The sequence below is a fragment of the Malus sylvestris genome, chromosome 6 (genome assembly GCF_916048215.2).
Source record: "Malus sylvestris chromosome 6, drMalSylv7.2, whole genome shotgun sequence".
NCBI classification, from domain to species: domain Eukaryota; kingdom Viridiplantae; phylum Streptophyta; class Magnoliopsida; order Rosales; family Rosaceae; genus Malus; species Malus sylvestris.
In genome coordinates, this window is record NC_062265.1 from 30,748,737 (window position 1) to 30,769,047 (window position 20,311).

General features: G+C 38.3%; 4 protein-coding genes across 5 annotated transcripts; 3 read left to right on the forward strand and 1 right to left on the reverse strand.

Annotated features, from left to right (window-relative positions):
* Positions 1 to 116: 116 nt before the first annotated feature.
* Positions 117 to 4,553, forward strand: LOC126625122 (polynucleotide 5'-hydroxyl-kinase NOL9-like). The gene is made up of 9 exons (XM_050294199.1): positions 117 to 402; positions 680 to 777; positions 921 to 954; positions 1,562 to 1,731; positions 2,020 to 2,203; positions 2,641 to 2,821; positions 3,091 to 3,190; positions 3,502 to 3,629; positions 4,230 to 4,553. Exons 1-9 carry the CDS (start codon positions 215 to 217, stop codon positions 4,281 to 4,283), a joined length of 1,137 nt encoding a protein of 378 aa, XP_050150156.1. The 5' UTR covers positions 117 to 214; the 3' UTR covers positions 4,284 to 4,553.
* A 1,508-nt stretch (positions 4,554 to 6,061) lies between these two features.
* Positions 6,062 to 8,445, forward strand: LOC126626986 (probable myosin-binding protein 5). Of its 2 annotated transcripts, none has more exons than XM_050296398.1 (3): positions 6,062 to 7,097; positions 7,253 to 8,029; positions 8,142 to 8,445. In XM_050296398.1, the coding sequence occupies exons 1-3, from the start codon at positions 6,335 to 6,337 to the stop codon at positions 8,372 to 8,374; spliced, it is 1,773 nt and encodes a 590-aa protein (XP_050152355.1). In that variant the 5' UTR covers positions 6,062 to 6,334; the 3' UTR covers positions 8,375 to 8,445. The 2 variants fall into 2 exon arrangements, with proteins under 2 accessions (XP_050152355.1, XP_050152356.1); XM_050296399.1 differs by having other exon boundaries at positions 7,256 to 8,029.
* A 417-nt stretch (positions 8,446 to 8,862) lies between these two features.
* Positions 8,863 to 11,737, reverse strand: LOC126626987 (serine/threonine-protein phosphatase PP2A catalytic subunit). The gene is made up of 6 exons (XM_050296400.1): positions 11,301 to 11,737; positions 10,446 to 10,560; positions 10,059 to 10,167; positions 9,895 to 9,972; positions 9,354 to 9,545; positions 8,863 to 9,273 (listed from the first exon to the last, which is right to left on the reverse strand). The coding sequence occupies exons 1-6, from the start codon at positions 11,551 to 11,553 to the stop codon at positions 9,100 to 9,102; spliced, it is 921 nt and encodes a 306-aa protein (XP_050152357.1). The 5' UTR covers positions 11,554 to 11,737; the 3' UTR covers positions 8,863 to 9,099.
* Positions 11,738 to 17,588: 5,851 nt separating this feature from the next.
* Positions 17,589 to 20,301, forward strand: LOC126627316 (5-formyltetrahydrofolate cyclo-ligase, mitochondrial-like). The gene is made up of 8 exons (XM_050296772.1): positions 17,589 to 17,909; positions 18,000 to 18,140; positions 18,260 to 18,424; positions 19,110 to 19,151; positions 19,266 to 19,311; positions 19,514 to 19,584; positions 19,715 to 19,841; positions 19,924 to 20,301. The coding sequence occupies exons 1-8, from the start codon at positions 17,636 to 17,638 to the stop codon at positions 19,934 to 19,936; spliced, it is 879 nt and encodes a 292-aa protein (XP_050152729.1). The 5' UTR covers positions 17,589 to 17,635; the 3' UTR covers positions 19,937 to 20,301.
* The last annotated feature ends 10 nt before the right edge of the window (positions 20,302 to 20,311 follow it).

The window sequence follows — 20,311 nt, forward strand, 5'->3', positions numbered from 1 at the left end:
TGGGCTTCGGCGGTTCGGCCCACCACTGACCAACCCGAATACGAATCCGAACCGGAACCGTCGTGGGTCAAACCAAGTAAAACGCTTTTTCCGTTGGAAAATCATGAAACCTGCATGTGTGACATTGCAATTTTGCCTCCAAGCCGCTCTAGTTCTGCTCCAGAGCAACACACAGTAGAGAGAGAAAGAAGCCAAGAGAGAGAGGGGGAGAGGGATGGCCTCGCCGTCAGGACCCGAAACTCCGTCGCCGAACATCTACATACCGCCGGAGTGGTCCGAGGCAGCAGACTGTATAGCATACGATTCAGTCACTTGGCCGCCACCCATTGCCTTAGTATGTGGCGCTAAAAACTGCGGAAAATCCACCTTTTCCCGCCACCTCCTCAACATTTTTCTCCGGAGGTCAGTCAGCTTCAAGCTCCCTTTCCCCACTTTGTAACCGTTGATCAAATTCACGGCTCTGATGATTAGTTTTTTGAGTAAAAGTTGATTTCTTTGTGTTTGTTTTCATGTTAGCTGAATTGGGTCACCTTATTTACCTGGATTCTCTCTGTTTTGGGAGTGAATGTGTATAAATTTTTCATCTTTTAACTCGGTTTGTTTTGAATTTAAATTTTTACTACTTTTTTGGGTATGTAGGTTTGTTTTTTACCATGTTTTTCTGTAATTTTGTTTCCAGGTATAAAAAAGTTGGTTACTTGGATACAGATGTCGGTCAACCGGAGTTCAGTCCTCCTGGTTTTGTATCTCTCACTGTAATAGATGAAGCCACTCCAGGCAATTGTTTATTTTCTGCACTTACTGTGAATAATTTGCTTTAGAATTTGAAAGGATTGTTAATCATGTATTCATGTTAGAATACCGGTTTTGTTTGGTTTGATTGCTAATTGAGTTTTCTTTTCTTTTTTGGTTACAAATAGATTTGACAATCCCGCATCTGAAGACACCGGAGAGGTATGAACAGTCCTCTGCCTCGTTATGGTTTTGAACTTGTTAGCAGTAGTAGTTATAGTGCTTACCGGAATACACTCATTATTATGTAGTAGATGACAAATATGTAGGGCATGAATATTGTAATTTGACATTCCTTCGGAGCAAGGTTACGTATATTTTTTTGCTAGTTTCAAGCTGAGAAAATGGTTTATCATATTTTTTACCATAAAGATTTCAATTTAGCTCATCAATGTTGTAGTAGACGTTGATTCCTTATATAGCATTTGGAATGGAGTGTTGTTCTCAATTGAGAAATTTTGGAACAATGCAATTGGTATGAAAATTCGGGACTTAGTAAGGGTTCAGTGAAGACATTAGTTGCTCTATAATCAAAGCTGTATGCATCGGTTTTGGATCACACAGTATAAACAAGACTTGGAGTTAAAATTATAATTACAAAGCTGGAAATTTTCGGTTCACAGAATTTGAAATGGGACTAGTTAACCTGAGTTCAGTCCTCCTCTCCCTCTCTCTCCTGCCATGCATGGATTTTTTGATACTAGGTCTGATGTAATGAATAAAGGGAATCTTGGAATCTGATGACTTATAATTTGTCTCTTTTTCTCAGATGTCTTTTCTTTGGTGATGTTTCTTCGAAGACGAATCCTACAACATACTTGAATTCTATATTTTCTTTATATGATTACTATAAGAAGGAATACTGCTTATCTGACCAGAGTGATAGACCTACCAAGACTGGATTGCCTCTTGTTGTGAATACACCTGGCTGGGTGAAAGGTATGCTCTTTTACTTGGTCAATTGCTCCTCTCTTTTAATTGTGATTGAACAAAATCTCCCTATCTGTAGTTTTGTTTGCTTGTTTGTTTGTTCTTCACTTGGTCAATTGCCCCCCTCTGGCTTTTTTTCTGTAGATATTTTATGAACTAAATTTTCGCAGGTTTCATCCTAGCCATGTACCGTTTGAGGCAAAGGCCAAGTGGCTATTTTATGAATCTTCTTTTGATGGTTATCGCTGTTTGGATATGAATATTATATATGATTTCTTCATTCCTCTTGTGTACTAGGTGTTGGTTATGATTTATTGGTGGATATGTTGAAATATATTGCCCCTACCCATGTTGTTAAAATAAACATATCAGCCAAGAGTAAGAATCTACCAAGTGGGGCATTCTGGTTAGATGAGGATCATGATGCTATGCTAAATCTGATAGAGATCAATTCAGCTCGTCAGGACTCTTTCAATAGATCGTAAGTCTTAGCGTTTTCAAGAATATCTGGAGACTTTTATTTTGGATGCAGGTTATTTGTACAGTTTTTTTAATTGCTTTTCCTCCCTTCCAGTACATTTAATTTCGTTATTATTAATTTTTAATTCGAGAATCATTTATATGATGTATAATTCTTCTTTTCTTGATTAAATACTAATTTGCAATGGTCACATTAGTTTCAGACCAAGTGCCAAATCTCTTTAGTATGCTCCATAAAATATATGTAGGAGGTGATCACTTTTAGTTAAGCTTAGAAGAATTCATCTTTTATACAAGATTATTGAATCAAGTGATCCAGTGTCGGGAATTTACATAAATTATTTTGCTTCATAAGCAGCATATGCTGGTGGAAGAAGACAAGGAGTTATATGGATGTACTGGATTTTCCCGTGACATATTATCTTTGTTGTGTTGCAGGGTTCTAGTACAAAAGGATGCACGTCTGTTGCGTGATGTACGAATACTGGCTTATTTCAGGCAGTGCTTTTCAAGTAGCCTAAACATTACTACAATCAAAGAACTTGCTAATGCTCTGGCCTCTCAACCTCCTTATGAAGTTCCAATATCTAGCATCAAGATTAGACATCTCCATTGTCAGGTCGGTTCTTAGTTCTGACTGTTGATCGACTCACTGCAAGTTTCGGAAATTTTAAAATCTGTGTGTCTTTTACATGTACGAGTGAATTTTGCATTCTATTCCTGTTTGCTGTGAGGGTCTGTAGAAAATGTTACGGGAGAGCTTAGTGGTGATTACTTTTATACCTCATAGCTTTTGATTTTGTGTCAACAACCAAGGGACTTTTATTACTATTAATTGCTATTATAATTTCAATTAAGGCTTGTAACAGTTTAGTTCTTTTATACCAGGTCCCAGGTGCTGAGAGCTTCTACAGTTTGAACGCAACCATTGTTGGCTTGGCAGTTAGCTCTGGAGGATCGAAAGATTTACCTTGGTGTGTTGGTCTTGGTAGGTTACTCTGTTTTTCAACATTTTGTCTATTATATTTTATCTATTTTGTATAGCTTTGCTCGTAATTTTATGTTTTCTGGCTCCAATACGTGTGGAAGTGAGTTTTCAGAAAAATTAAGAAGACTTAGTTCTAGAACTTGGTTCAGGGTGCCAGGAAACTAGGTTCTTTAGTTTTTTATGTTTATGTTATTAGGGAAATCCAGATTTTCATTGTTGGTGCGATGCAGAAACATATAGATAGGTTGAAGCAATCAATTTGAACTAAGGTTCTTATTCATTTCAATTGATGCCTTTTTAAAAAAAAATAGGAATTGTGAGAGGCATGGACACATTCAAAGGCTTGCTATATGTGATAACACCTGTTCCAAGAGTCACTCTGGAGAAGGTCAATCTTTTCCTGCAAGGTTATATCCAAATTCCTACTGTGTTGTTGCAGGTAACTGAACCCCTCCCATGTAATACATGTTTCAGACCAATTGTTTGCTTCTTCACAGTCTCTCACATGCATTCAAGTTTGGATTCTTTGCCCTTTTCCAAATACAATATGATCTTAGAGAAGGAATAACAGTTCGGGAAGAAACGTTCTTGTTGCATGGATAGTCAATCAGTCAGTTAACCACTATTACAGGGGTTGCTAGGTGTAGCGCATGTGCATGTGTGTGGTTTCGTTTTCAGAAACTGGAGATCTTCGATTGTGATTGAAATTTTCTCTAGTACTCTAGTAGCACCATGTTAGGGAAGTTTATACAACAGCTAGGAGAATGTTATGGGCATGTCTACAGTAGTATACGCATAATCACTCACATACACTGAACAAAATATCAGAATCTTGTCGTTCGCAGACTACTACTTTATTGGAAATCTATTGGAAGAACTTGATTCGCCACATTAAGGCTCGTTTGGAAGTGCTTTAATTCCCTTCTAACTTCCTTCAGTAAATGAAAAGAAGAACCTGCATATCGGATCACCTAACATATATTTCTATCTCATCCAATATTACCAAGTGTTATTTCTTACTGAATCTATTGAATTTCAGGTGCAGGGCTGCATATCGCCTTACATGTCTGCAAATGTTCTCTCAACAAGCTAAGCTCGTTCACAGTTGCTTGGGTTTCAAACGACATCCTTTACAGTCATTAAGCTAAGTTTTATCCCACCATGCGAGAGACTGACAACCAATAGGTCAGCTTGCATATGGAATTCCAAATAGACGATATTTTTTTATCGCATGGATTTGATAGTAAAGGAAATGTGAAATGGTTATCTATGAACTACTGGATGTGGTGATTACACAATTAGCAAAATTACATTTTCGTTGAAACTCGTACACATATATCAAAAGTAATTGTTGTTGCTGTGAGTTGCAGAACTGCATTTTCAATATATGTTTCATGGAGTAGTTTGCATTGTCGAATCACGCAACAAGTATTCTGAGATTGACAGATACTCCGGTGATTCGATTTTTCTGTAGCAATCGTTAGCAAATTACTGGGTGATACAGAAAGACAATGTAAATGCCAGGAATGGGTCAGTTAAAGTGCCATCATCATCTACATTCTACATTTCTACAGAAGTAAATGCATGGCTGCCTGCCTTGCATAATTCCATTGGCATGTGCAAGCTTTCCAGAAGATAATTCAATGGGATCGTGGAGTTGTCTAGAAGCAAGGTTAGAGGTGTATGAAGCTTTGTTTGGAGTAGAAGCTACATAATGTGATTGCATGTTTAGCTTTTTCATTTTCGTCTTTTTTTTTCATTTCTCGGAGCTAAAGAAAGACTTGGCGCAAAACTTAACTGGCCACAGTGGCGTTCTGGGATTCGTATAGCCAACCACACTTAGTGGGGTAAGGCTTTGGGTGTTGTTTTTGTTGTTGTTCCATATTAATCTTCTTAATGTCGAAGCTAAGTTGCACCGATGCTCCCCGTACTTCATCTAGATTTCACTTTTGTCACCATGTTTTTTTTTTCTTACCATTTCCATCCTCGTGGCTTTATTTAGTCCAATCCTTCCGAGTCATGCAAAACTCCTCTGAATCTAGCGTTGTCAAAGAAGACATGCACTAAAATGGATGTTGACGGATTGGACTAAAAGTGAAACAAACCAAGACTACAAGACAAAAATGCAAGAAAAAAAATTACGGGGAGGACAGTGAACCGAGGAAACTATTAGTGCAATTGGCCTAATTTCGATAAATGACACAAAACTTAAAGTGGTTGTTCCATGTACGCGGAACACTATCACGTAATATTATTATTACATTTAAATTATAACATGTGACGGATTGGACTAAAACCAAAACAAACCAAGACTACAAACGATAAAAAAACTACGTGGAGGAAAGTGAATCCGGAGAGACTATTAGTGCAATTTGGCCTACTTTCGAAAAATGGCACAAAACTTTGAGTGGTTTTTTCATGCGCGCAGAGGAAAGTGAATCCAGAGAGACTATAAGTGTAATTTGGCCTACTTTCGAAAAATGGTACAAAATTTGTGCAATTTGGCCTAATTTTTTTTCATGTACACGGATCACCGTCATGTGGTATTATTATTACACTTAAAATATAACACGTGAAATGATAACACCACGTAACAATGTTTCTGGTGCAAATTTGCCTCCAACTCCAAGGCTTATGATAGATAAACTAACCTACGTCCTTATCACCCCCAAGATTTCTTCTGGAACACAAAGCTATAAGTAGAACAAATCAGCGGATCAGACTCCTCTCACAAAACGCTGACGTTTAACCCTAATCCAGTTGGTTGGCAAGTGCATGATAGACCGTTATTTCAGGTACATGCCAAGCCTAACAACCGCCATTTTTCTCCAAACCAAATTTTCTTGCATGTTTCCATGTATAGGCAGCAAAATTCCACCACCCAAAATTTAAAACCTTGCTTCGGAAAACCTTGCCCTCTCCTTCTTTTAGACATTTCACACACCAACACACAGCGAAAGGTCGTGATCTCGGAACGGTTTCGTGCTCCGCCAAGGTCATGATCTTAAGCACTTTTGAGAAGGAAGCACTTTTGACTCCATTGTCGTGCTCTCTCTCTTGTTTCCGAACGAATTCAGATAGAGAGTAGGCCGGCATTTGTTTGTTTTATGGTTGTTTTCGTGTTGGAACAGCGAAAAAACCAGTATGACGAAGCGATCTTTTACTCGTTATGTTGAGCAAGAGCTGGGGAGGGTGCCGCATTTTGTGATCTACGCTTTGCTCGAATGGACGCTGATCATTCTGCTCTTCGCTGACGGGTTCCTTGCGTTTGTTGCCAACGAATTTGCCAAGTTCTTCGAGCTGCAAATCCCGTGCTGGCTCTGCACCAGAATCGATCACATTCTGGTTCATAGGGACCAGGGTTTCTATTACAATGACTCCATTTGTGAGGGTCATAGGAAAGATGTTTCGCATCTTGCTTATTGCCACAACCACAAGAAGCTGTCTGATATACGAAAAATGTGCGAGGCGTGCCTGCTTTCGTTTGCAACCGAGAAAGAATCTGACTGCGATACCTACAAGTCCTTAGTTGGGATCCTGCACAAGGATCTCGAGTGCTTTGTCGAGGATGATCACCACCAAATTCAGCTGAGTGTGCAGGCGGCAAGGACGTGGGAGGAGACGACGGGGCAGGTTGAGAAGAGCAACAGCATTGTTCGGGTTTCATGTTCGTGTTGTGGTGTGCCATTGAAGATGAGCTCCTCTTCCAACTCCTATCCCAAGGGGAAAAATGGCAGCGCATTAGCGCAGGCGCCCACGCCTTCTCCACGAGCACCCTTGAGAAGCGATGATCGCAGCTTGGACTTGCCCCACATTCGATGCACTGAACTCAAACTCATGTCGGATCATGAGTCCGAGCTTCCAGAGGACGAGTATGGATCACAACCGCCGAATCGCGACTCTCAGTGTGAGTGTAACGTAAAAACTTGTTATGCATTATTTGCTCACATCCTTGTCTATTTATATGCCTTCATTCACTTCCCAAACTTGTTTAAGCCTTCTGTTTTTTGTTTTTCGGTTTTTCGCAACCATTAACTGATTCGGAGGATGGAATTTGTGCAGCAGTCAAGGAAGATCCGAAAGCAGAAGGCGAAGATTTGGCTGATGATGCAAACAGGACACCTCTTTTCGGTAAAGGAAACAGGTTTTTCGGAATCCCACTTACAGATTCGGCTACAAACAGTCCTAGGGTGGCAATGAGGATTTCGAGGAAATCGCCACTTGAAAAAACCGGCGAGTATGCCTTGGAATCTGTCGAGGAAAGCACTCCAAATGAGGCAGAGTGTGATTCCATTTTGCACCGGTTGAAGAGGCAGGTCCGGTTAGATAGGAAGTCGCTGATGGCATTGTACATGGAGCTAGACGAAGAAAGAAGCGCTTCGGCTGTGGCAGCGAACAATGCAATGGCTATGATCACCCGGCTGCAAGCAGAGAAAGCTGCTGTTCAGATGGAGGCCTTGCAGTATCAGAGAATGATGGAGGAACAGGCGGAGTATGACCAAGAAGCGCTGGAAGCTACATATGATCTGCTTGCCCAAAGAGAGGAGGAGCTCAGGCTTATAGAAGCTGAAGTAGAGGCGTACAGAGAAAAATACGGATTGCTGAAGGAATTCGCTTACGAATCTGGTGATGAAGGCAAAGGGAAAAATGAAAGTGGAACTTCTGCTGGTGAGCTCAACAGCGAAAACACACAAAATGATCAACCAAGGGAGGAGAATGTAGAGGGAGCCCTTGCTGAATCTTTGAAGCCTTTGAAGGGGGAGAAAACCTACCTCCTCGGTCGGATTAAGAAACTCGATAAGAGAAGCAACTTATCGGCTAATCATCTGGATGAGATAGGTAACACACACAGACACACGCACACATGAACACGCGCATAAGTAGAAAAACGAGCATGTTAAATCTCTTGCGTTTCAAACAAATGACCCGATTTATGCTTCGAATTTGACAGGAAACGGAAACAAAGCTGCTCTAACAAGGCAATTATCAATGTTGTCTCATCTCAGTGAAAGGGTGAAGGTCCTTGAATCAGACACAGGATTGTTAGAGTATGCAGCTAAGACACTTGAGAAACATAGTGAAGGAACAAAACTTTTAACAGAGATAACTCAAAACTTACAGAAGCTTCGGCATCTCGTCATGATGCCACCGGAGGAAAACAAGGAACACAACGGGTTACCGTAGATTTTTCCGGCATCCCTAATAGTACCGATGGTAAAATTGCTTATACCAGTTCTACATGTTTTACATTATATCACCCTCTCTCCTTAATTAGATAGCTTGAAGCTCCAATTCATCTGTAAATCTATTGTTTTTACAAGGAAGGTAGAGAGGTGAGGTCAAAACCTCACAGCCGAGGAGCAAACCCGGCCGCGGAGGACCAGAAGGGCCGGGCGAACCTCCGCAGACGGATTGTTTCTTGTTCATTAGAGAGTTTTTCTGTTGCACTAGAGTCGTTGCTTCATGTATGGATCCCAAAGCATATGAACTTCCTGTACTTTGTATTCTCTTTACCCATGAAGGAGGTTTCCCCTCCCTAAATCGATTATTTTTGTCTCAGCCGTGTCGGTCTCCCGACATGTAAATGGAAAAACCACTTGGATACCACCTAATTCGACAGATTACCAATCTTTCCGTTCATCGGAAACTGAAAGCAGCTCATAAAGAACATGTTATCGCTAATTCCGTCGTCATTCGTTTCAACTCTTTTAATACAAGACACAAGTCTTACTGAAATCATCCTATAAATCACAAGAATTAAGCAGCAGAACAACTTTAACCAAAAGAATGATATGTTTTCTTTACGTCTCTTTCTCAACTAAACATCAAAACTCATCTTCTTTGTAAGACAAATCTACAAAAAGCAACACGACGCGAGAAGATTGCTAATAGGCGGTAAGCTATGCGGATTACAAAAAATAATCTGGAGTTCTGCGTGATGTATCAGGTTCAACCTGACGAGGAGCTGGGTCAAACTGAAGGAAATTCTGGTCCATATTCTCTCCAATCTCAAGAATTGCAGCCATATTTCCACAGCGATAGCAGTAATTTGGAGCACTAAACACCGTCACAACATTCTTTTCCTAAAATAATTAAACAAAATTCAAAACATAACTCGGAAAGCATAAATTTGATACGATACTTCTGCTTCTTATGCACTAACCTGGGACCAATTGTAGCCTTCCATAACAAGCTGGTGAGCTCTAGAAATAAGACTTAGCCCGTTAGTGTGGTTAAACTGGGCTGCTATATCTTGTCCAAATGTATACCCTGCACCCCGAGGAGATATTCCCCACCCACATCGATCATCTGGGTCAGACCACAAGAGATCACACATTGGACCCTCATGAGGAACCTGCTCCATTCAAACGAGGGAAAACTATAATTACCACAGATCTTCTATACATATACCATGAAATACGAATGCATGCAATTTTGCTCTTTTATGTGGCAATTTTGCCCTTTTATGTGGCAATTTTGCAAAATCACGAAAAAATATATAAGCATGCAATTTTGCCCTTTTATGTGGCAAGTTTGCCCTCCTATGTGGAAAGCAATTTGTGACAACTATGTAAGCATGCAACTCAGCTATATAGTTGTGTTAGTTAGTGTAACACACATAAAACTTCCTCATGAAAAAATATATTGTTAGAGAATACAAAGACGAAATAGAATTTTAAAATGAAGTTGAAACTTCTGTGTACCTCCTGTATCCGGTCCAGAGCACGAATATTGTCTAGCGTATCTAACGAAGGTGAGAGTCCACCATGCAAGCAAAAGATCTAGGAGGAGGAAGCAATGCTTGTTAAATGAGATAACGGAAATAACAAGATAATGATGCAGGACATAATATCTTCAAAAGTTAAACCTGACTCTCAATCAAGGCTGTGAGTGGCAGATAATCGAAAAGGTCAGTGAAAAACTTCCAGACATTAGCATTTCCATATTTCCTCAAGCACTCATCATAGAAACCATACCTGAAAAGGCAACAGTTTACTGATATAAATCAGGATTTGATGCTTAAGAATCACTCTTACATCACTTCAACCAAATTTAGTTACTTCCTTTGAGTATTTGACAACTTAGTGAGGCGAATAAAGGTTATCTACAACTTATAAATGGCTTCCTTACATGACTAACCAAAACCTCCTCCGAATCGGTGGCAAATTCCACTAGTTTGTTTTCACTATCAATACTTGTAAGGTTGCAATTTTGGAATTTGGAATGAAAACATTTGAAAAGAATAATGCCTTACACTTGAGTTATTTGCCGACTCTCATGATTTCCTCTTAGAATTGTAATTCTATCTCTGTAACGTACTTTCAGGGCCACTAGGAGTGTGACAGTCTCCACAGAGTAGTATCCTCGATCTGCATAAGAAAAAGGAAAGTTGCACAGGCATATTCTGGTAAAAAAAATAAATGATTGAACAATCTACAATAGTGGAACATTAAATTACATCTTTTGTCATATAAGATTGCAACTGCATGGTCAGAGACTCAAATGACATTCAATTTCATGTTTACATGAAAACATGCCTAATTATTATCTTCGTCAACTTTCAAAAATTGACAGTATGCTCATTACTCAGAATAGGAACTAATTATAAATTCCAAAAAAACAAAGACACAAAAAACCTATGAGCTAAAACTAACTTTAAGGCTCGCATTGTAAAAATGTACAAAACTCGTGACTCGGTTAGACATGGGAAGTAGAGGAGGCCACAAATTCAGCCTAGTGCGGTAACCTGAGTAAAATCTAATAACACAAACGAGCACAAAGCTCATCCTTATAGGGTAAAGCACGCACGAAACTCATCGTCTACTGCAACAGTTCATAACCTGCCCAAATCCTTAGAATACCAAGAGTGACCAGCTAAAAACTAATTTTTCTTAAAAAAGCAACAGCCTGCTTCACCTTGCTGCATTTACATATTAACTAACTTAACCATATAAACTAAATTACTAAATTACTAAATTACTAAAATTCACTGAAAGAAAAACATGAACAAACCACATTATCCAAAAATTCAATCTATTTCTAAATCTCAAGAGCACATAAATTAAATTACTTAATTAAACAACAGCTATGTGAAAATGCCCAAACTGACCTACATAGTCGCCCATGAAGAGGTAATTGGTATCGGGGGCGTTGCCGCCGATCCGAAAGAGCTCGACGAGGTCGTGGAACTGGCCATGGATGTCTCCGCAAACAGTGACCGGGCACTTCACCGGCTGTACGTTCCACTCCTCGACCAAGATCGTCCTCGCCTGCTCGCACAGCGTCTTCACCTCCGCCTCCGGCAGAGGCTTGCACTGCATCAGGTGCTCAATCTGACGGTCCAGATCGGCGTGCGGTGGCATCGTCGTGGATTTTGTTTGGTGCTCGTTGATTGGTGCACGGTCTGAGCTGAACTCGACAGAAACGGAGGGGATTCTAGGTCATGTCACCGGAGCGAGGTGGAGGAAATTAGGGTTAGGGTTTGGGGAGAGGGATTTGGGGATTGGGTGCTGCAGCTCATGTATTTTTTTTGCTGGTAACTGGTGCGCACATTGTATCAGAGCTTCAGAGTAGGGAGTTTCCCAGTGGCGGTCCCTATAGTTTTATGTATTTATGTAGTTGGCCTCCATTTTTTTAGATTTTTGGTTTTTGGCCGAAACTGTAGTCATTAATTCCAGATGGGCCATTTACACTTTTACATATTTCAGTTTTTTTTTTTTTTTAATAGAAGGAAGTTCGGAGCGATACAAATCCGATATTATTAATAAAACAAGGGTTTCAAACATAGTTAGAAGCGATTTTGATTGACATAAAGTACTTTTAGCCTTCCTAAAGCAGTTTTAAGGGTTTTATTGGATAGACGGTGCATTGTTTGAACATCTAATAAGCATGTATTAAACCACTGAATCATTAGAACTTTATTTTTCTAGAAAAGAAGGGTTGTGGTCGTCATTAAAGGTAAGCTACTCATATGTTCGCAACAATGAAAAATGTATATTTTCTCGTAGAATACAAGTATGTATTACTATCAAGAGGAAATTATTTTAACTTGGACAATTTTAATAAAAATTTCAGAATTAAGAATTACATTACTTCTAACTTGTCTAAACTCTATTCGTTTTAATTTGATTATATTATATTTTTACCATGGATGTTATCACTTTTATGAGAGAAGATAATGAACTCAAATCCGATGCACAATGGGTAATAGAAAATTTATGACGTCCATACAATAATTTATTTAGGAGCTGTTAATAATTATTCTATTTTTTATTTTTTTAAAAGACTAAAGTTACTTGGTGAGTTTTTTTAAAAGGAAAATGACTTGAAAATTTTGAGTTTTAATGAAAATGATAAAATAAAGGATAAAGATGATTATTTTAGTGTAAAAATGTATTTTTTCGTTAAAATAAATAGTAGGGGAAGCTTTTCGTTAAAGTTCCAATTTTAAAATTGGATACTAAACAACTAAAACAAGTGTTGAATATTACCAAAAAATAAAAAAGATTATTAAACGACTTGAATTCTAACTACTTAATTGTAAAAATGAGAAATTAAATGGAAACATTCATTATTTTTTTTAACAAACGATATTATTTATGCTAAATGGAATGGATGGGTTTAGCCTCATAATGGACTAGCAATAATATGGTTTAAATTCATCTTTAGCGATAATCGAACCTAAGATCTCTCATTTACAAGTGAAGAGGAATACCACTAGATCGTAGTACTAAGATCATCTCATGTACACATCAGTTATAACAGTAAAAAAAAGACCACACTAATATTCTCTAACCGAAATGTCAAATCCTATGTGGCGATGACATGGATTGACAGCAAAAGAGGTTGCTGTCAAATTTGACAGCAGCTTCAAATGTTTTTTTTTTAATTATTAAATGTATTTTATTAATTTTTAATTAGTTTAATCATTTATTATAATTAATATTGAGTTAACCGATGCAATTATTATACTTTTTTTTCTTCTTTTCAATTAAGGAATGTGAACAGATTACTGATAAACCTTAATTCCAGGGAATTAATAATTCCAAGTGTATTCAATTGAGAATTTAAAAGACTTTATAAAAGTCTTGGTGTATTCAATTGAGATTCTTAAAGACTTCTTACAATTCCCTATAAATTTAGGCGTATTCAATCATAACTTTTAGAAAGTCTCTAAAAGTTTAGGTGTATTGAAAAAGAAAGTGGATTTGAACGGATTTGTGATTTGGTGGATTTTGGAGGATTTCAAGCTGATATGTATAATGTGACAACCCGTCCCTAATTTTCCTATGTAATTTCTCCCCGAGTATGTGTATTGACGATTATGCCCTTATTGGCAAGTGACGTGGACTTATTCTTATCGCTTTTCATTTTATTTCTCACTATCGCATTTAAATTGTACACGCTAGTACGAGTAGGCGTAAATTTTAAAGTGTAAAAATATCTACTTCGGATAGATTTTGATTTCCTTTTACTGTAGGAAATCTAAAAACTTATCATTGGATTCCTTTTAAACCCATCCCGTGCACTTCTCTGCATTATTCCACTCTCAGCTATCTCATCCCTTCTTTATTTTATGTCCCCCTATCAGAAAAGCATATATCTCTCTCTCTATTCTCCCTCTCCCACGCCACATTTCTTCTTCTTCTTCCTCTCTGCAACAACCACAAAACACACCAAAACTCACAAACGTGACAAACCAACTACACCATTGTGATCATCTCAGTCCCACGATCACAACCATGTCCTTGAAATATGATGTAGACGAGTCTTGACTCACCAACTCGGAAGGTCGACTCGACGAGTTTGACATATCGATTTTCAGGTCATGCATGGCTTTGGTAAGCCTTGAGAAACCCTTAGAACCTTCATTTCACTTCTATGGGTTGTTATTGATCCTTTGTTTGTGTTTTGAACGTGTGGTTTTACCCAGAAACTCGAGAATAATGAGAACCTGTCATTTTTCACTCAAGAACCGTGGCCATTTGGTCACTTTCAAACCGTTTTTCTGGTCAACCTCGACCACAACTGAACTTTTTCTAGGTAAAAACTTGTTCTCTACATTCCTAACTTCAAAATGGCTTTTGAATCACTGATTTTGGTTAAGTAACGAGTTAGAAATCAACTTTAAAAGTTGGGAAGAAAATTTTAGTTTTCTGGAAAATTTCAACCGTGGTCGTTTGGCCATTTTCAGGCCAAATTTCTGAACAACACGGCCTATATTCGAACTTTCTGTAAATTGGGATCGGTAGATCACATTCCTAGCTTTAATTTGGCTTTTTGTATAAGTGAATTTGGTTGAGAATCGAGCTCGTTAAGGGCTCTGGAAGTTGGCCAAAAAATCTGCAAAACTGCAGATTTTCGCGAAGAAGGCGAGTACAATGTACTCGCAGGGGCGCGTGGGCGTGCGTGGTTAGATCTTTAGGCGGCGCGTGGGGGCGCGTCCGGCCTCCGGCTGGCGCGTGGTTGACACGTGTGTGTTCGTGTCGTCGAGTATATCGATTTCATATATTTACACCCTATGTTTGAGCAAACTATGGGGTTTTATTTAGGTTGCTGTTATGTACTTTAATTAATGTTATTTAGTTATTTCACATATAGGGGAAACTTATTCCGAAGATTTTCGAGGCTAAGCTAGGCTCGGGGGCTACGACCCAACGACGTACTTGTGAGTGGGCAGTTGTTTTATACCTATATATATTTATAGTTTCCATAAATGCGTATTTACTTCACTTTTACGCCTAACTTGCCTAGTATCATTATTGTAATATAAATTGCGATAAATGCTGCTATATGGTTGTGATATTACTGTCATGGCATTCATACATACTTATATACATGCTCATCTTGCTGCACCAAGTGTTAGTACTCACCCCAGGGCCAGGGCCAGTCCTTCACGTGTATGTTCACATCTGCACCGTTCGCTCACCTTGGATCCAAGTTTAGGTGCCAGTCTTGTTGGGTAGATTGCATTAGGCGATCCGACTTGTATGTGATGTGCTTTTGCACCAGTCTTTACGTGATCGTAATACTAGAGCATATTGATTACATCAAGTCCTGTTCGTGTCAGAAACCATCTGTTCGAACTTGTGTGCCAGCTTAAATGGATGAGCACTTAGTTATATTGATTATCACATGATTATTACTGTGGCATATGATACATCATTTACTTGGCATATTTCTGGTTATATGGCTATTATATTGGATTTCATACTTACGTAGTATGTTTTGAGGAAACTATACTTGTTTTACGGCGATGGGTTAGTATATTCAAAGATAAAGGTTTTCTTATAAGCATTGTTTTGCTGACCCACTCAACTTTGTTTTTCGCCCCTCCAAGACGTAGATAGCTGTACTTTCTGCGGCACTCAAGGAATCACGGTAGTTCTGACATTTCCTTATGTTTAGACGTACGAACTTATCACTATTATGTAATAAGTGTACTCTGGTTGCCTTGACTTCTCTTTCGTAGTCTCACTGTCTATTACGCTCTGAATAATTGTAGTGGGTTCAACCCACGAATTGCGCACTCTTTCACTGTTTAGTTCAAATTAGTTTTAATTTTATTCACTTTTTGCATCACTTACCCTTATGGTTACGTCACCTCACGGTGATGACCAACATGCTTTGACCTTTCCAGGTCGGGGTGTGTCGTATAAATACCAAAGAGCTTGGCAAATCTCCCCTCAACCCTAGAAACTTTGAGAGATTTTGAGCGTGCTGCTCTTTTCTCCAGAGACCGTCTTCTCCTCTCCAGAAACATCGGGCTCTAAGGTAAAAAATTTCTCACCTTGTACATGTTATCTTTTTTTCTCTCCTTCAAGCTTCATGATTTTTCTTGTTTTGATAGTGTTGTTCTAGGGTTAGGGTTTTTCTGGTTACTTTGGAGTTAAGGTTTTTCTTGTTAGGGTTAGGGTTTTTATGACCATCAAACTTTTTGAAATTCATGTATATTGTGAAGATACAAGTATTGATTTTACTGTTTTGATCGAAAAGTAATTGAGTTTCTGGTTTGATTACTTTGGAATACAAGTATAGACGTTACTATTGGGTTAGGGGGTTTGATTTTACTGTTTGGAATTCAAGTTTGTATCGGTTGTCTCCCTTCTGCATCCCATGCCAAAAAAAATTTCTACTTGTGCATCATACTATTTGCAGTCAGAATCTTCATTTACTAGAAGGGTCTTGCAATCACTAATCTTTTTCTTTTCAAGTGCAGCACTTTTGCAACCTCATTTTTTTTCTTTTTATCTTAAATAATAAAAACTTATTTCATGCCTCAAAGTTTTTTTTTTTTTAGCCGAAACATGGTAGGGTGAAGTTGTTTCCTTGATTTTTCAACCTTTGTATCTAGTCCGTTCCTGATCAGCTTGTACTTGGGCTCGTTCTTCTTGGCATTATTGATGGCATCATAAATCAAATCGAAACCAGTGGACTTCCCCCTCCAAAATGGGTGTGGAACTTGAATACGAAGATGGAATTTGGGTCCCTCGCCTCTGAAAACATTGTCTATACAAATAATTTGTCACTCCAAAAGTTGTTGAGTTTCTGCTTTCTCTATTCTTTTAAAATATTTCTTGCTCACTTATATGACTAATTAATCTTTTATTATCTTATAGGGAGTTCTTCACAAGGAATGTCGGATGATAAATCTGAAGATGAAGAAAATGATGATGAACTAGGTAATCAAACTCAAGAGCAACAACGACAGATTGCTAATGCATGGAGAGCTAACATAGCTACAAATATGTGGATAGATGTTGTGAGTGATAGCAATTAAAGATGAGAAATAGAATTAATTGTTTTTACGGATTGGAGTATGCAATTTGTGTTTGAAAAACTTTGATAGCTAGTTTATTTTGTAAGCCTTTAACTTTCAAGATTTTGGATGCTAATGTTTAATTTCACTTTGATAGCTACTTAACATTGCATGTGAACTTGGTATTGCGATTTGTATTAGTAGGATGAGACTGATTTTGGCTTGTAAAGGGAAGGAAATTGTTGATCATATTCTCTAACCCTATGTAAAAAATTCTCTCACAATTCATGTGAATTATCTGGAAGTTATAATTTAATTCACTCAAAATCTCTGGAAATTCATTTTTGTTCTCTCAAACTCTCTTAAATTCCGTATATTTAAATTCCCTGAAACTCTCTCAAAATCTTAATTGAATACACCCCTAAATGTTCTTTATTAAATTTTAATTAGTTTAATAATTTATTTTATAAAATAATAAAATAATAATTTAATTTGACATATCGGTTCGAGAACAAAACTTTAAAAAATATCAAAGTGCCACATACGCTGTCAAAATTTGACATTTTCTTTGGAGATGGTTTAAATGGTTAAACGAAAACTTCATTAAGAGAATATAAAAAGGGATTCAAATGAAAAAAAAAAAACTGGAAACAGAGTATTTTATTTGACAACTAGGACGCGCGCACATGTCTGGTAGGTTGGTGGTGGCGCTGATGACCAAGTGGTGCACATTACCAACGCAACCAGCCGCAGCACCTATTCCCCTCCACCTCTCCCGCCCTGCCCTCCTCCGCCCACCACCTCTATATGCACCACCGCGCGCCACCCGGACAATTGCAATGAACACCACCAATCAAGACCAAGACTCCCTCGACGCTCTATTCAAGCAGAAAAGAATCCTCCGCTCAAATGTCCGCAAAGCCCTCAAATCCATGGGTCCGACACTCAGATCCCATGAAGGTAATTACCCAATGTTCACTATTTCTCTTTGCTGCAATGCCCATTTACTTGGAATTTGATAAAATTTAATTAAATTTGTTGGTTTTTTAGATAATGCAATTCAGAATATTGTATTGGAAGCTCCATGGTTTAAATCTTGTCAAAGATTATGTGCATATATAAGCTGCAGTGCTTTGAGGGAAGTTGATACTTCAAAGTTACTGTCTGAAGTTCTTCAGAGTCCACTTAAAGGTCTGATTTTTTATCTGCTCATTTCGAAATTTCGGTTTTTTAGATTGATATGGTGCTTGGAAGTGAATTTTGTTGAGAAATTAATTGTGGGTTACTTGTGTTTTCTGTGTTATGTGAAGAGGGTGATGTGCAGCTGAGGAAAAAGCTCTATGTTCCGCGTGTTGAGGACAAGAATAGTCACATGAGAATGCTGAACATTTCGTGTATTGATGATCTTGTGGCGAATTCGATGAATATTTTGGAGCCTGCTCCGGTGGATTCTGGTGGAAATGAACGCGAAGATGGTAATGTTTCGCTTGTTCAAGAGGAAGAAGTTACAAATTTACTAGTCAATTTACGTGTTCTGTGCTTGATCCCACATAGACTAGCCAAGTCTTAAGTTGTTTAAGTCTCAAAGTTCAATTTTTAGTGTTTGCATTGAAGTTTTTGAACTTAATAAAATGAGAGGTTACTAAATGGATTAGCATATATTAACTTTGACATTCAAATATTCAAACTTTTGCTCCATTTGAAAGTGATTTTGTCGAACCTTCAAAGTTTCTGATTAGTGTCTTCTATCTAAAATGCTAAAGCAAATATCTAAATCCAGGTTACGGTGGGAAAATTTCTCATTCATACAGCTTTCAAACCAGATTAGGCATCAGAATGTTCCATGGATTATTATAATTTATCAGTGACAGGATAGGGAGAGGAAACATATTATCGTTTGTTTATTCGGAACTCATGGGACAACTGATATACTCCCTTCGCCAAGACCTATTATGTGCTATCTAGCTTTTTATGCATGAGCCTTATTCCGCGCATCATTATTTGTTTGATGTCCATGTTTTCAATTAGGATTGGCTTCATAGATAGCATGAACACTTTATTTATGTTTACTAGAAGGATGTAGGATGGGTTTCATATTGTATAGGGTTTATAGATATAATTCGTTTAAAATTCATATCTAAAAGATCTCTCTTGGTGCAGTAATGCAGGCAAGTGACCCAGTTGATTTGCTCCTCTTACCGGGTATAAATTTTCTTCCTACCTTGGATTAAATTGCTCATCCATTTACAGGATGTGTTATAACTGTCAAAGTCAAACGGTAGTTGACTGTATATGGTTATCCTTTTCTATTGATAGGACTAGCGTTTGACAGATCTGGGAGACGCTTGGGTCGTGGTGGAGGGTATGTTCATGCATCTTGGCCTATATAAAGTTTTTATTCGGTCTCTCAACTACCATGTGCTCAGTTGTTTGGAGATGTCACTGCTCCTTAAATACAAGGCCGAGAGCTGTGGATACTCTCTCCTTACATTTTTGTGAAGAAAACAAATTTAGGTATCGTAATTGAATGCATAAATGATGTTTTGTGTGGTAAACATCTACAGTTATTATGATACCTTCCTGACAAGGTACCAAGAGCTTGCAAAGGCACACAATTGGAATCAGCCGCTCCTTGGTATGCATCATTTTTTGTTTCCTCCCTTTAATTATAGCATACATGCATCTGGTACGAGTAAGTGTAATCGGTTTTCTTGGTAATGGTTTTATTGTTGGCTTTATATTTAAGATGGTTGGTGTTATTGCAGTTGCACTGTCCTATTCTACACAGATATTGGATGAAGGAGTTATTCCAATCACTCCACATGACGTACTGGTGGATGCGCTTGTGTCCCCAGCGGGTGTGATTCCCATCAGCCCAGCCGCTTTCGACAGGTATGACCAAGTACATCTTCCATTACGAGATTTATTCTTCACTTTCGTTGGGTGCAAATTGAGATTCATTTAACATATACAGAATAAAGCTTTGAAAAAAAATACTTGAAGCCTTCCAAGATCAGATCCTCGTGGAGTTTGACCCTGGCTGCCCCTGGATCTGTTAAGGCAAGTAATCGGGGTCTGTCTGAGATACAGGGCTTGGTGTTATCTGAGATACAGTTCTGGTTCCGTGTGGTGGAGACTTAAGAGGTAACCGCTGATTGTACAACCTTAAATCAAGACTCGGGAGTTATTTGGAACATCAAAGTTCGGTTTTCTCTGTTTTTGTTGTGGTCGAATCTTCTGTGTTCGTTCCCATTTACGATTAAAGTGTAATGTTATTAGGGACATCTAAATTTAACTCGAATACTGCTTTGTTGCAGTTTGAACATATCTATCTGACATATTGTTTGGTGTTTGTTTTCTTG

Bases quoted from the DNA above. Each gene is read 5' to 3' on its own strand.
- LOC126625122 (XM_050294199.1), top strand. From the start codon at position 215: ATGGCCTCGCCGTCAGGACCCGAAACTCCGTCGCCGAACATCTACATA. The intron at 955-1,561 runs GTATGAACAGTC...TCTTTTTCTCAG, and splicing joins CATCTGAAGACACCGGAGAG to ATGTCTTTTCTTTGGTGATG. The intron at 1,732-2,019 runs GTATGCTCTTTT...CTTGTGTACTAG, and splicing joins TACACCTGGCTGGGTGAAAG to GTGTTGGTTATGATTTATTG.
- LOC126626986 (XM_050296398.1), top strand. From the start codon at position 6,335: ATGACGAAGCGATCTTTTACTCGTTATGTTGAGCAAGAGCTGGGGAGG. The intron at 7,098-7,252 runs GTGAGTGTAACG...GAATTTGTGCAG, and splicing joins GCCGAATCGCGACTCTCAGT to CAGTCAAGGAAGATCCGAAA. The intron at 8,030-8,141 runs GTAACACACACA...CGAATTTGACAG, and splicing joins TAATCATCTGGATGAGATAG to GAAACGGAAACAAAGCTGCT.
- LOC126626987 (XM_050296400.1), bottom strand. From the start codon at position 11,553: ATGCCACCGCACGCCGATCTGGACCGTCAGATTGAGCACCTGATGCAG. The intron at 10,168-10,445 runs GTAAGGCATTAT...TTGCCTTTTCAG, and splicing joins AGTCGGCAAATAACTCAAGT to GTATGGTTTCTATGATGAGT. The intron at 9,274-9,353 runs GTTAGTGCATAA...TAATTATTTTAG, and splicing joins AAGGCTACAATTGGTCCCAG to GAAAAGAATGTTGTGACGGT.
- LOC126627316 (XM_050296772.1), top strand. From the start codon at position 17,636: ATGTCTGGTAGGTTGGTGGTGGCGCTGATGACCAAGTGGTGCACATTA. The intron at 18,425-19,109 runs GTAATGTTTCGC...CTCTTGGTGCAG, and splicing joins TGGAAATGAACGCGAAGATG to TAATGCAGGCAAGTGACCCA. The intron at 19,585-19,714 runs GTATGCATCATT...GTGTTATTGCAG, and splicing joins TTGGAATCAGCCGCTCCTTG to TTGCACTGTCCTATTCTACA.